The sequence below is a fragment of the Apodemus sylvaticus genome, chromosome 3 (assembly GCF_947179515.1).
Source record: "Apodemus sylvaticus chromosome 3, mApoSyl1.1, whole genome shotgun sequence".
NCBI classification, from domain to species: Eukaryota; Metazoa; Chordata; class Mammalia; order Rodentia; family Muridae; genus Apodemus; species Apodemus sylvaticus.
In genome coordinates this window covers 58444873-58459297 of record NC_067474.1, presented here as the reverse complement: position 1 = coordinate 58459297, position 14425 = coordinate 58444873, and the positions used below count along the sequence as shown (strand labels likewise).

Here is a 14425-nt window from a genome sequence, read left to right as displayed (position 1 = left end):
GGGGTTATTCAGCTTACACTTCCACATTGCTGTTCATCACCAAAGGAAGTCAGGACTGGAACTCAAGCAGGTCAGGAAGCAGGAACTGATGCAGAGGCCATGGAGGGATGTTTCTTACTGGCTTGCTTCCCTGGCTTGCTCAGCTTGCTCTCTTATAGAACCCAAGATTCCAGCCCAGGGATGGCACCACCCACAAGGGGGCCCTCCCACCCTTCATCACTAATTGAGAAAATGCCTTACAACTGGATCTCATGGAGGCACTTCCCCAACTGAAGCTCCTTTCTCTGTGATAACTCCAGCCTGTGTCAAGTTGACACACGAAACCAGCCAGTACACCTCCTTACTTTACAGCATAAAACAACTTTACAGGTGGCATTCTATTTCAGTCCCGCTGGGGACCAAAACACAGTTTAGATTCACCCAAAGCTCAAAGACTTCAGGCGGCGGCTGCCCCCTTCAGGTTTCGTTGTTTCAGACACCAACGCACACGATGAAGTTTGTCCCTCACAGATTCCCGTCGCAGGACGGAAACAAGGGGTGGGACAGGAAGTGAGACCTGACTGAGTTCCGGGCGCAGGGCGGCCACTGGAGGAGAGCAGGCTGCGGCTCTCGCAAGCGTTGGAGGGAGAGCCGCCGCGATGTTCCGGATCGAGGGTCTCGCGCCGAAGTTGGACCCGGAGGAGATGAAGCGGAAGATGCGTGAGGATGTGGTCTCTTCCATTCGGAACTTCCTCATCTACGTGGCCCTGCTGCGAGTCAGTGAGTGTCCTTCTGAACTGACCGTGAGGCCACGCGTCCACACCCAACCCTGCACGCGGTCGTGGGGCCTTGAGCTGAGCATCCTGGGGAGAGTGGGGGGCTTGCACGTCCGGGGCTGCCCAACTGCGCGCACTCTACGGGGCTGCGGCTCCTGAGGAGGTGCCCGGTGCACGTGGTGGCGGAGGGCGCGTCACCTTTGCTCGCCCAGCGTCTGTACTTAAGAAGCTCCCGGGTGTTATCCTCGGAGCAATACCCTCGTTTTCCAGATCTAGAAACGGTCCCCGCGAGGTGGCTGACCCAAGGTCATTTGGCCATTCAGAGCTCTCTCTCTCTCTCTCTCTCTCTCTCTCTCTCTCTCTCTCTCTCTCTCTCTCTCTCTCTCTCTCTGCTTGCCTTTGAAATAGAAGAGATTAGCTTTGTGTTTATTTGCACAGAGAGTGAAGTAAATAATTGGTTTTTCTTGATTACCTGAACCATTTGATTTCAACATAGCAAAAGTTAATTTTGTTGCTTCATCTATGCCCCCTCATCCCCTGCGCGCGCCTGTGATTGTTTGAGTTCACCGGACACATGCGCAAGGTTAAAACCACACGGTCAACTTAAAAAGCAGGGGCTGGCTAGGTGGCTCACTGAGTTGGGCACTTTGCTAAAGCTGGACAACCTGAGCATTTGTTGAACTCTGACCTCCACACCTGCACCATGCCTCAGAGTGCACCCAAAAAGTAAACAATAAAAACACACTTTTTAATTTTTTGGGGGTTTTTTTTTGAGACAGGGTTTCTCTGTATAGCCCTGGCTGTCCTGGAACTCACTCTGTAGACCAGGCTGGCCTCGAACTCAGAAATCCACCTGCCTCTGCCTCCCAGAGTGCTGGGATAACAGGTGTGTGCCACCACCGCCTGGCCTAAAAGCACCCAGCAGCTTTCTACCTTGGTTCTCTAATTCTCAGCACAACGTGCTTAATATTGTTCAGTGCTTGCTTGCATGTGGTTGTCTTCTGGGCAGGGAGAGGCAGGAATGGCTCAAATAATTGAAGACTTACCAACATTTTTAGAAGACTGGAATTAGGTTTCGCTTGGAACTCACTGAGGTGGAGGCCTCTGTCGTTTGGGTGACTGTTTTGCTGTGTTGCTGGCTTTTCCGGGAGAGGACATCTTGGGGAATGGAAGCACCCAGAACATCTGTTCATCCGACAGCCTCATACTTTAACTTTTCCATCCTTTTCTTAGAGGGGAGAGCTGTCTAGAAAATGCTTAGTGATCTTTGTATTTGATGTACACCGATTTATCCTATTTAATTTTTATTTATAACCAGACCTTTAATTCTAGCACTCAGAAGGCAGAGGCAAGCAAATCTCAGTGAGTTTAAGACCAGCCTGGTCTACAAATGGGGTTCCAGGACAGACAGGGCTGTTACACAGAGAAATAACAAAACAAGAGACTTGTTGTGTTTTTCTGCTTGTCTGTATGTGAGCCACATGCCTACAGGTGTCTGCAGTCCAGAAGGGGGCATTGGAACCCCTGGGAATGGAGTTAAACTGGCAATTAATTGTAAGCTGCCAGGTATGGCAGGCAGCTGAGATCCGAACTCAGGTCCTCTTGATTGACAGCACTCTTAACTGCTGAGTCATCTCTCTATCCCGGTAACATCACTTTAGTATTCCAGTATTGGTAATGGAACAGAACCTAATGCTCATTTGTTTCCTCTTGGATTTTGTCCTGTTTGGGTTAAAGATATCTCCCAGCCAACCCCCTGCAGTATACCTTGGGGGTAAAGTCCTTGTTTGGCTTGTGCAGGACCTGGGCTCAACTTCCTATAGTGCAAAATAGGTAAAAGGTCCCCACAGTATCGAACTGTTGCGGAAAAAATTAAAAAAGCCCAGCACTTGGGAGGCAGAAGCAGGCGGATTTCTAAGTTTGAGGCAAGCCTGGTCTACAGAGTGAGTTCCAGGACAGCTAGGACTACACAGAGAAACTGTTGGAGTTACTTATAGCCCTGGAAGAAAGAGCAGAGATGCAGCAGTGTGCAATTGCTTGCTCTGTGGTGTTGGTGATGGTTATTGAGTGACGTGGGAGTGAGTGGGCAGCTTTGCAAGGCAGAGGATCCCTTTTTGTGGTTAGGCAGAAGCTATTTCATAAAGTCCGAGACACCCGCCACCACCACCAGTTTTTATAACTGTGCAATATAGCCTGTGGACTTGTAGAATCGTAGAATGAAACCTAATTCGGGGTTTCTCTTTCAGCTCCATATATCTTAAAGAAGCTGGACAGCATATGAGGATTGGGAGTCCCGTGGACGCACGGCATGAAGAGCCTGGGGACGGTTTCTCCTCCTGTCTGCAGATGAATTGGCCCAGAAAGGTGTAAGACTGATTAAACGGACATAAAAACTGCTTGTTGAGAACAAGTCAGGCTTTGAAAACTGACCTCCATAGCTAAAATACTTGGGAAGTGTAAAAAGATGTCTTGTGGGCGTGGTGCCCTTAGGCCTATGAAATCCACCTCTGTGATTGCTGAATGGAATGGTAAATGGTGTGTGTCAGGCTCTGAGGGGCTTCTGTCTGAAGTGGTATGTCCCTGTAGTCGTTTCTGTTTACTTCTGTTCAAATTGTTATTTGTGAAGAGTCTGTTTGGAAGTCAGCACACCCCCACGATGACATTTAAGCACAGTCTATATTTTTAATAAACATTCTGATGAAGAAAGCGTGGTTTTGTGTTTGCATCCCACTTTGGTGGCCATGGCCATCCATGGTGGCACGGTTACAGTGTTGCCGCTATTGCTCCTGTCTGATTTGAGAATTCATCCCAGAGTTTGAGAGGCAGAGGCAGACGGATTCCTGAGTTCCAGGACAGCCTGGTCTACAGCCCCAGGGCTACACAGAGAAACCCAGTCTCAAAAAACAAAAAAAAAACCCTTGAGAATTTGTTAATCATGCTATGTGGAATTACGCTTCTTTGCCAAAGTCTTCATGAACCGCAGATGAGTGGCTGCCTAGTGCTAGAAATACAAAGACCATGGAAGTGGGGCAGGGGATGCTGCATTTTAAACTCAAATAGTTCTCTAAGTGTGTTGGCTGAGGGGGGCTATCAGTCCTCCAAAGCAGCTACCCATGCTCCCCTCGGATTAGCTGATGTGTATGGGTTTGGTTTAATTTTTAAGGTTGTTTTTATTTTATGTGTATATGTGTCTGCCTGCATGTATGTGTGTGCACCATGTGGGTGCCTGGTGCTAATGGAGGCCAGAAGAGGACACTGGATTCTCCAGAACTGGAGTCAGACAGTTAGGAGCTGCCCTTGGGTGCTGGGCCTTCTGTGAGAGCAACAACTGAGCCATCTCTCCAGCGACAGCAGTGTGTCGGTGTGACATGATGACGCTGCCGCCGCCGCCATTATCCTCTGTACCTGTCACACATGTGTTTCCTGCCACCTGTCTTCCTGTATGCAGCCTTGTGTGGTTTGGGTTAGACCAATGGTTTTCTTTTCCTATACATTCCTGTTAACCTCTAGATTTTATTTTTCAATGAACTTTTCACTAGGTCCCAAAATACATCCTTTGCCTTGGTCAGTCACCGCATCTTCTGGCCTTCCCAAGGGAGTGTTCCCGGGAGCCTCTGCTGTTCCCTCTGGGCTGTGTGGCTGTAACCTGGGAACAGTGTTCTCTTGTCCTTGCTGTGGTTTGTTTTCCTGGGAGCCCTGACTGGTAATTCAGGAAGTGAACATTTTTAGACCTTTCTGGTCTGAAAGTTGCTTGTTCTCTAGTTACACACGGTTAAGTCTTTGCTGAGGGTTGAGTTCTAGTTGGAATCTTCACTCTTCAGGGTATTAAGACATTGCAACCTTGACTCTGGTTTTGAGTGCTGCTGAGAAATCTGAAACCTTTTGACTCCTGGTCTCTCTGTGAGGCCTAATTTTTCTTAGCAACAAGGATCTGCTGTCCTGAGAGTCTTTTTCATTTTACAATCTGTGTGTGTGTGTGTGTGTGTGTGTGTGTGTGTGTATGTGTATTCAGTTAGTTACTGTTTGGGCACTTTATCACTCTCTTAAAATTGAATATAACTTATTTTGTGTTTCCTACTCTGTTGCCTAAAATGGCTTTCATCCATCTTTCTTTCATGTTAGACACTTCACTGTTGGTATTGGGCTCTCCCTAAGGGAGATCTTTGAGGCATTTAATTGGGAAAAGTGTTTGTGTCCATCTCTTTAGGTATTTTGTATTTAAGGTCATTCCTTAGAGGACATTCTTCTAGTCTTGTGAGGCCTAACTAAGAAAGGTCCTACTAGGCTTCTGAGAGTCAAGGGAGGAGTGGGTAGGGCCGTGGTGAGGCCCAGGGGAGAGGCGTGTCCGTCTTGCAGAGGTTGCTCAGCCCTGTAGAGGTTCTGGCAGCATTTGATAACTTAGACCTTCTCTAAGTAGTTCTTAGTTTGGCACCTCCTCACTGCCTGCTCACAGAGGCACATGGACCCACCGCTCTGAGACTTGGGGATGCTGTCTGTGGTCGCATCCTCTGGCCTTTTAGATTTTAACCTTAAAAAAGACCAAAAAAAACCCTTTCACAGTTACTGAATGGACTCTCAAGGGAGAATGGACATACCTTGTCTATCCTGCATTTAGTCCACTATCTTTACCCAGACAGCATATGTGTTTCTAACCCTGCACTGTCTTAGTAATTTACACCCACTGCTTAGTTACTGCCCCTGCAGGGGAGTGGATTTGACTCTGAGCTCTGGCGCTCAAGACCCTGGGCTTTGAGGAGCTGAACCTCTGAATTAGTTGTCAGTAGTAGACTTAGGGTAGTGGAATGCCTGCCAAGGGGACAGACAGCACTCGGCAAACAACGATTTCTGATTTCCAGGTGTGCTGAGGAGTGGTGCCGATTGATGCTAATGTATTCAGACCTCAGAATTATCAGAGACACTAACTTAGCAAGCAAGTGTGGTGGCACCCACTAGAATCCCAGCAGGAAGAATTTTAATTTGAGGCCAACCCAGGCTGCTTGAAAACAAACAACAAAAATCACTTAAATTTATTACCAAAAATAACTTTGGCGGGTCAGCATTGATGTATTCTAACACATGGAGAAGTTGAGGTTCAAGTTTCAGTGTGGTAACTAAACAGCTTGGCGAGGCTTGGGAGACTTTTAATATGATTTGTGCGCTGTTCTTAGGAAAAGATGTGATTGCTCCTGGAGATTCTAGTGTGTGTTCAGGCCGAAGTAAGAAAACGTGGTGGTTCAGCATTCAATGAGCGACTTCTTTTAGAAATAGAATCTTGCTGCTTCATATCCTTGGTGACACTTGAACTTTGAATTCTGCTGCCTGTATCTTCTAATTACCAGGGTTACAAGTGTGCACCTCTATACCCAGCCTGTAAATAGCTTTTTAAAATTCAGGCTATACCCACAGGGAGTGTTCAGTGCTTGGAATAGATAGTTCTGAAATAATATACTAGAAAATATTTAGGGGGCTGGAATGATGGCTCAGTGGTTAAGAGCACTGACTGCTCGTATAGGGGTCCCAGGTTCAGTCCTCAATAACCACACGTTGGCTCACAACTATTTGTCACTCCTGTTCCAGGAGATCTGAACACCCTCTAATGACAACTCTAGGCACAAGCATAGATATGGTGCATGGACATACATGCAGACAAAATACTCATAAGCAATACATTCTTAGTTGAATGTTTGCATACTTAGTTCAGGTATGTAAAGAAACTGCACAGCGCTTGCCTGTAGGTGGGCAGCGGACTGCCTCGTTGATCTTGTTTCCTATGAAAGCCCGTCACCATGCAAGCCACCAGAGCCTCCCTGCCCCTCAGCTTAGATGCTGATGCAGTCTCCACTGTTTCCCCAGCAGAGCACACTTCCTTAGGTTTTCTCTGACCTTGGTCCTCTTTGAGGTATTGGTTGAAAGGGTGTTCTCAGTGAAGCACTATTACCCTCGTAGGCAATAGGGTATTTCAGTTTGTGAAGACCCAAGCCAGCTGTACACCTATGCATATTATGCTAACTCGATGTTACATTTAAGATTTTCAATATATTAAAACGGAGTGGGGTAGGGTTGGACGTGGGGTAGGGTTGGACTTTGGGCTGCTGGAGCGTTGACTGGTCAGTTTAGAGTGCCTGCTGCTTGCAGGGGGTCAGGGTTTGGTTCCTGGCATTCACATTGGGTGGCTCACTGCAGACTATCAATTCCAGTTCCAGAATATCAAGAACCTTCTGGCCACTGGCACAAGCATAGCACACGCATGCACACACTCAGATTCACATATCCATATGAACGAAATCTTCAAAAACTGTAGTCTGTGCAATGCACCCCCATCCCAGGGGCTATATTTTCACTGTTACTGGGTATGATGTTTCTTGAGAATTGTCTGTCTCCCCCCCACTAAGCATGTGTTCTGAGGGCAGGAATTTCTGTCCCCTGTGTTCACTCTGTATCCCAGGACCTAGGTTTCCTGGCATCTAGCAGGCACTCAGTATCTGTCCAATAGTAGAATGGAGTGGGCAGGGCTAGAGAGCCGACTCCGTTCAAAGCACTAGTTGCCCTTGCCACTGACACTATGCTGTTTATGTAGAGGCTGTGTCCTGAAACCAAGAGCCGAGTTTTTATGAGACTATGTGTCCCGCGCTACCGTCTCGCCAGCAAAACGACGCGGCACACTCAGGATCCTTCTGTAGAATGCTTTTAATGGCTCTTGAGAGGGAGAGCATAAGCTTACAACAACGGAGACTCCAACGGTCTGAAAAACCGTCCCTTATATAGGCTGGTAAGCCCACCTAGGACGTGGCACTTCCTAATTGGTTGCAGCTCATCAGCCCATATTATGCCACGAGGTAGGCAGAGACTGAAGGACGTTAAATCACTTCAGGCATGCGCACTGATTTGTTCGCCGGTTAATGATACATTTTAGCTAGATGCGAACGCCATCTTGTAATGGAGTTTGCAGGAGCAACGAGCGGCCCCTCACAACTATGTATGCTGGAGCAGTGTGAGCCTCTGAGGGGTTTTGTTCCCCCTCCCCCCTCTTTCCTCTGTCCCCTCTTCTCTTCCCCTCCCCCCTCTGTGCTGTTATGCACTTGACTGTGCAGGTGCACACACCTATGCCCACCCGGAGCTGGATGTTGGTTGTCTTTCTCAACCATCCTGTCTTGAGCCAGAGTCTCACTGAACAAGAGGTTTTCCTGTTTCAGGCCAGCTTTGTATATGGATGCTGGGGATTTGAACTCATGCCCTCCTGCTTGCAGAGCAAGCTCTCTTACCTGTCTCTAGCTTGCTCTAATGCTTTACTGACTGAGATGCAAGTGTCATTGCTCATAATTGCTTGAAGTGATGGGAAACAAGTAATATGTGATCAGATGGCAAAGAGCGAAGGAAAGCTTTTGGGACTGGTGGCTAAGAGTAAAAACTTCCATTTAACACGTTCATTGACTCCTTCCCAATTCCACAGGAAAATAACAGCACATTTCATTTACATCATTTAGTTGGGTTTTTTTGTGACTGGTCTTGGGGTCAGTCTCAAACCTACTCTGTAGCCAAGGAAGATGATCATGAACTTGAGAACCCTGACTCTTCTACCTCTTCAGTGCTGGAGGATGGGCTTATGCCATTGTTTTTGCAACACTGGGGATAGAACCTACGACTTCATGCACCACCCTAAGCAAGCACTCTACAAGCTGAGCTACAGGCCCAGCCCTAGTATATTTTAAATACTCATGTTTCTTCGTTGAACAAGAACTATGGCAAATATACCTACATAATTGGATCTTCTGATCACATCCTATTAATAAATAGCCGCTAGAGACCATATTTCTGCACATCAAAGGATACCTCCTCCGAGGGAGTAGGAAGGATGACCATGCCCTGCTACAGCTGATGGTATGCTCCCTCAAGGAAAATGTCCCTTCCCCCACAGCATTGAGCTGGCTGGCAGCCCCCACTCTTCCGCCTGCCCTTGTTCCTTGGGAACAATAAGGCGCTTTCACCTTGACGACCAAGACTGCCTCAGGGCAGTCTCACCTGGAGGCCAGCAGAGACCTGGTAGACTTGAAGCAGGCGACCCACTGAGCCAAGGAGTTCTCGGCCTGCTCCTTGATGTTGGGGGGCAGGGTTGTTTCCTAAAGACTATATATCTTGGCAAAATAATATTAAAGTCAGTCTTGACCGGCAGCTGTCGCCTCGACTCAATTTCTCTTTCGCCCCCTTCCCGTTTACCCCCAGAATTCTCTTCCAGGTATTCCAGTTCGCATGTAGCCTCTGGTGGCTACAGGAAAACAGCACCTGTCCTGCTGTTACATAAGTGTCAGAGGTCACAGCTGCAGTGCCTTCCAAAACAAACTATACTCTAAAGTCACCTGGGAAGCTCTGACAAAAAGCCCATTGAAGCAGAATCTGTGGATGAGCCCTGCCCCGTCCCGCCCCCTTCTGTTTTCCTGTAATCATTCAGATGATCTCATTGGCTCAGGATCTGCTCTGGATAACTGGTAAACGTATATTAACTTAAGGTCTTTTCCAATTATAAAATTACATAATTGTTTAGGGATAAGAAGCAAATGGAAGAATGTGAGTGGTTGTAGGTTTCATAAACCTGTAGCATAAAAGACTAAGGGATGTGGCTGTGCACATCTGTAATCCAGGGTGTGCTACACACATCTGCAAACCCAGCATTCGGTAGGTGGAGGCTGCTGGAGGGTTCTTCATGCTTGAGATCAGCCTGAGCTGCCCAGCAAGACCCTCTCTCAAAATTAAAGGTCCTCTGCTCTGACAGATGCTTCAGGGTTAGCCATCTGGTCACAGGTGAGTGGGGTAGTTAGTACTGACAAGGGACTGGAAACCTGGCTTCTGAGAAAAGACTTCGGGACTGATTACAGGTGTGTAGCCCAGAGACCTCGCTCAGCTGCTTGAGAAACTGGGTTGTTGTTTGTTGGTTTGTTTGTTTAGACAGGGTCTCTCTGTGTAGCCATGGCTGTCCTGGAACTCATTCTGTAGACCAAGCTGGCTTTGAACTCAACAGAGATCCACCTGCCTCTGCCTCCTGAGTGCTGGGATTGCAGGGAAGGGCCACTGTCGCAGTGGCCCCAATGAGATCTGTAAAACAGAACTTTACAGACTGAGGTGAGAAATGTCTCTTGGGACTTAGTGGAACACCCCTATTTAGAAGCCGAAAATCTCACTTGGCAATTTACTATACTTCTAAAACTCTCCTCCTTCCTAGTAGCTGGGACCTAAAAAAAAAAAAAAAAAAAAAAGCAAATTAGAATGTAAAGAATCCATCTTGTAGCCAAAAAAATTCTGCAACACTTTGCTCCAATTGTTTATGTAATTACATTTACCTCCCAACAGGATATATATGATATATGGCCCCAAATGTAGTAGAAAAAGCATTTTGAGCAGGCAGTAGAATTTTCCAGGAATCCTAAAATTACAGGTTCCTTTTGTTTTTTAGTCACCCTTGCTGGACAGGTGGATTTGAAACAATAGGCCCAGACTAGAAAATATTTACATCTGAAGAACCTTATACTACGTCCTTCCCGAACAGGTGGGTGTTGGGCAAGGAAGAAACAATTTACATTTGAGTTGGTGCAGTGCTCAGAGCTGCCCCAACTGAAGCTTGTGAGGAACTGCTTTTGTTTTGCAGACCCCACCTAGGGATTCCTTGGCCAAAACAACCTTCTTAGCTTATCCAGGTGTGATTCAGGATAGTTTATACTTATTACACACAGAGACTCACTGATTAGTCTCTTCTGGCTGGGGCTAGAAGCTGCGGCTGGAGCTGATGGGGGGGGGGGGGGGGCTAGGGCGGCCCCTGGCATAGCACAGAGAAGAATGCAGGGAGCGGACTAGGTGGGAGGACAGCGCAGGCCAGGCGCCTCTCCAAGCTCTGCAATGCCGCCTTCGCCACCCAGGAGGCTAGGCACGGGAGCCCTCCTTCCCCAGCTCCCAGGCTAGCGTAACAGCTGGGCCACGATGAAGAAGCAGCTTAACCACATGTGCCAATTGGCCAACTGGACGATGGGCAAACACCTTGTACTGTCCGAGAAAACTGAAGCTTGGACAGATGAATGTGATGCTTAATTGGAGATGTTAGCTTGACTGGACCAGGGGATACCCAGAATAATACACTCAAATCCAAAGACCATCTCGGTGTCTGTGTGTCAATTTTGCTGGACCCTTGCCTTCCTGGACCAAAAAGAATTCTGATTATCCCGCGGCTGAGTTTGGACAGCAGCAGGCCACTGTGCTTGGCTGTGAAGATAAATATTTAGTTACATTTCTTTATTGTGTATGTGCGCACACTCAAGTGTGAACACTTGTGGTGGCCAGAGGACACCTGTATGGAGCTGCAGGGCTGTAAGACCCAGAAAAACCAAGGGCACCCCAGCACCCCATGCCCCGGATTTTATTCCAGAGCTCTGGGTTCCACAGCCGTACACCACGAAGGGCTAGAGGACTGTGGACCACAAGTGCCAAATTGCGACAGCTTTTATAAGTTTATGACAAAGCTGGCAAATCACAAACCAATCATTTCTTAGCATGGAGAGCCCACGAAATGTGAGCCAATCAGTTTAAATTATTGGAGCCAACGCTCAGTGGACCAATTTCCTATTTTCTTGAATGTCTATAGCTGTGTGAACTCCTGCATAGGGATAAAGGCATAAGCAGTTTACCGAAGCAAGATAAGCTTAGCTCATTTCCAGTTACCTTGTGGGGCCAGGATCTCCTATTCAAGGCCTTTCAGCTAGCTCTGAAAAAAGGGAGGGCTCTGGAATGTGACCTTTGACCTAGTTTCCAACAAAGCGAGATAGCATTTTAAACTCCTGACTTCTTGGGGTCATTAGAGTTAGGCTGTATTATTTTCTATCCTTTCAGGGCCAGCTGAACTCAGAACTCAGAACTGTCAGCAAGCACATGGACCTGCTGAAGCATCTTGCGGGCTCTGGAGAGCCATTTTTTACAGATGAAAAGGGCTTTATTTTGAAAAAGGCAGAGTAGGAGCACCATATTGAAGCTACAAAGGAAGATTCCTTCCTGAGTCAACAGTTATGACCAAGACAAGCTGGATTAGGAAAGGAGCCTTTCACTTGAAATTAATTACCTGTTGGCAAATTGCAGTAAGAAAACATTTGCTATGGGCTTTTCTCTATTTTCAAAAACTTTTATACAAATTCTGTCCCACATTTCTCTTGTTACATCTTTTTTTTTTAATTTCCTTTTTAGATTTATTTATTTATATATATGAGTACTCTGTAGCCGTCTTCAGATACTCCATAAGAGGGCATCCATCAGATCCCATTACAGATGGTTGTGAGCCACCATGTAGTTGCTGGGAATTGAACTCAGGACCTCTGAAAGAGCAGACAGTGCTCTTAACCGCTGAGCCATTTATCCAGCCCCTCTCTGTTACATCTTAACAAAGGATTGAATAAGTGACAACTTGAATTAGAGGCGAAAAATAATGGCTTTGAGAGTGAGGCCTAATGTCTAAGTATCAAAAACCATCTTAACGGGAGACTTCACAATGCCAAGTTTTTCTTTCATTGTCTGCAGTGAACATCAGTGGCAGGAAGATGTGCAAGGATTCAGCCATTGTCTTAGGGTTTCTATTGCAGCAAAGAGACCATGGCAGCTGTTAGAAAGAAGAACATTTAATTGGAGCCGGCTTAGAGTTAAGAAGTGTAGTCTGTTGTCATCCTGGTGGCACGCAGGCAGGCATGGCGCTGGAAAATGGACCAAAAGTTCTTCTGGATCAGCAAGAAGAGAGACACTGGGCCTGGCTTGAGCATCTGAAACTTCAAAGCCCACCTCCAGTGACTCACTTCCTCCAACAAGGCCACACCTCCTACTTGTGCCACTCCCTGTGAGCCTATGGGGGCCACTTTTGTTCAAACCACCACAGCCATGATCTCTGACCTTAAGAGACTCACAGGGCTGGGGAGAAGGCTCAGTGGTTAAGAACATTTACTGTTCTCCCAGAGGACTCACGTTTGGTTCCCGGCACCCACACACTGCACACAACCCAGTTACTCCAGTCCCAGGGGCTGATGCTCTCTTCTGGCTACAGGCACCTGCATGCATGGGTTGTACATAAATCCACACGGGCATGCACACAAACAGTTTTATAAAAAGAGGTGCATGCCATGCTTTCAATCTCAACATTTTCAAGGCTACATAATGAGACACTTGTCTCCAAAAAATATAGAAGAAATAAAATAATCTGTATGGAGTCCAGCAGGTGTTATATCTTTTCTCCATTATATTGTTTCTGATGACTCCCTTATATAAACCCCCATGAGAACTAAGTGCCAGTGCTTAAGAGAAGATGGAGAAGAGCCCTGACCCTCTTTGGTTGGGGAAGATACAGAAAGATTTGGACCATTAGCACTTGGCCAGAGAAAGTATGGAGTGTCTGAGAGATCTGAGGCAGAGGTGTCTGAAGAAGACAGGAAGCAGGGTGACTGAAGTGAACTGTTGAGTAGAAGAGCAGGAAGCCCTCACCTTCAGAAGTTTGCTGGTTTCTGGTTTCATGCTTCGCTCTGAAGGTCGCGTGCTGCCACCTGCTGGCTGCTGTGTGCACTGCAATCCCATATTCCTCCATACAAGCATCCCTAATAAACCACCACCAGTCTTTATTACAGACTGCGGTAACACATTTGTAGTGTAACAGTCTTTCAGGTTGAGATGGCTTGGGAGTAAAGACCCTTGCCATCGGGCTGAAGGACAGAGTTCACTTTCCAGAACCTAAATGGTTGAAGGAGTACCTGGTAGTTGTCCTCTGACCTCCACACACATACCACATATACACACATTTGTACAATTTCCAAATGTGTACACATTTCCACATGTACACACATGGAAATACACTCATGCACATATAAACACATGCAAAAATATGAAAAGGGAAACAGTTTAAAATGCCATACTCTTCCCCTACCCTCCTTTGGAGCCCTCCCCGGAGAGTAAGTAGTTGCTACTTCCGTAGGTTCAAGATTACAAGTATGCTTGTATGGTGCCATTGTACAATTAGTAAACTCACAACAACATAGGAGGCACAGGTAAAGGGCACAAAGACTCGCTACTGCCGCATTGGAACCTCACAAAAGCACTCACACGGGCTGGAGAGATGACTCAGCAGTTAAGAGGACTGCTCTTCCAGAGGTTCTGAGTTCAGTTCCCAGCAACCACATGGTGGCTCACAACCATCTGTAATGAATGAGATCTTATGCCCTCTTCGGGTGTGTGAAGACAGCTACAGTGCACTCATAAAAAAAAAAAATAAATAAAATAAATCTTTAAAAACAAAAAACAAAAGCACTCACACACCTTATCACACACCTCATCATATATATATATATATATATATATATATATATATATATATATATATATATATATATATATGAATGTGTGTCCAGGGGCTGGAGAGATGGCTAATTAATTAATTGTACTACTTTCTGCTCTTGTAATGGACAGGAGTTCAGACCCCAGCATCCATATTGGATGGCTCACAAACACCAATTCCTGCTTCAGGGGATCTGATAACCTCTTTTGGCCTCCAGAGCACCTAATCACACAGACACGTAAATAAAATAAAATCTTTTCTAAAAAATATGGCACACCTTTAATCCCAGCACTTGGGAGGCAGAGGCAGGCAGATTTCTGAGTTCAATGCC

The 14425-nt window shown here is 46.6% G+C and overlaps 1 protein-coding gene across 1 annotated transcript; it reads left to right on the top strand.

Annotated features, from left to right (window-relative positions):
- Positions 1-550: 550 nt before the first annotated feature.
- On the top strand, positions 551-3461 carry Tomm5 (translocase of outer mitochondrial membrane 5). Its single transcript, XM_052176414.1, has 2 exons — positions 551-759; positions 3002-3461. The coding sequence occupies exons 1-2, from the start codon at positions 639-641 to the stop codon at positions 3034-3036; spliced, it is 156 nt and encodes a 51-aa protein (XP_052032374.1). The 5' UTR covers positions 551-638; the 3' UTR covers positions 3037-3461.
- Positions 3462-14425: the final 10964 nt, after the last annotated feature.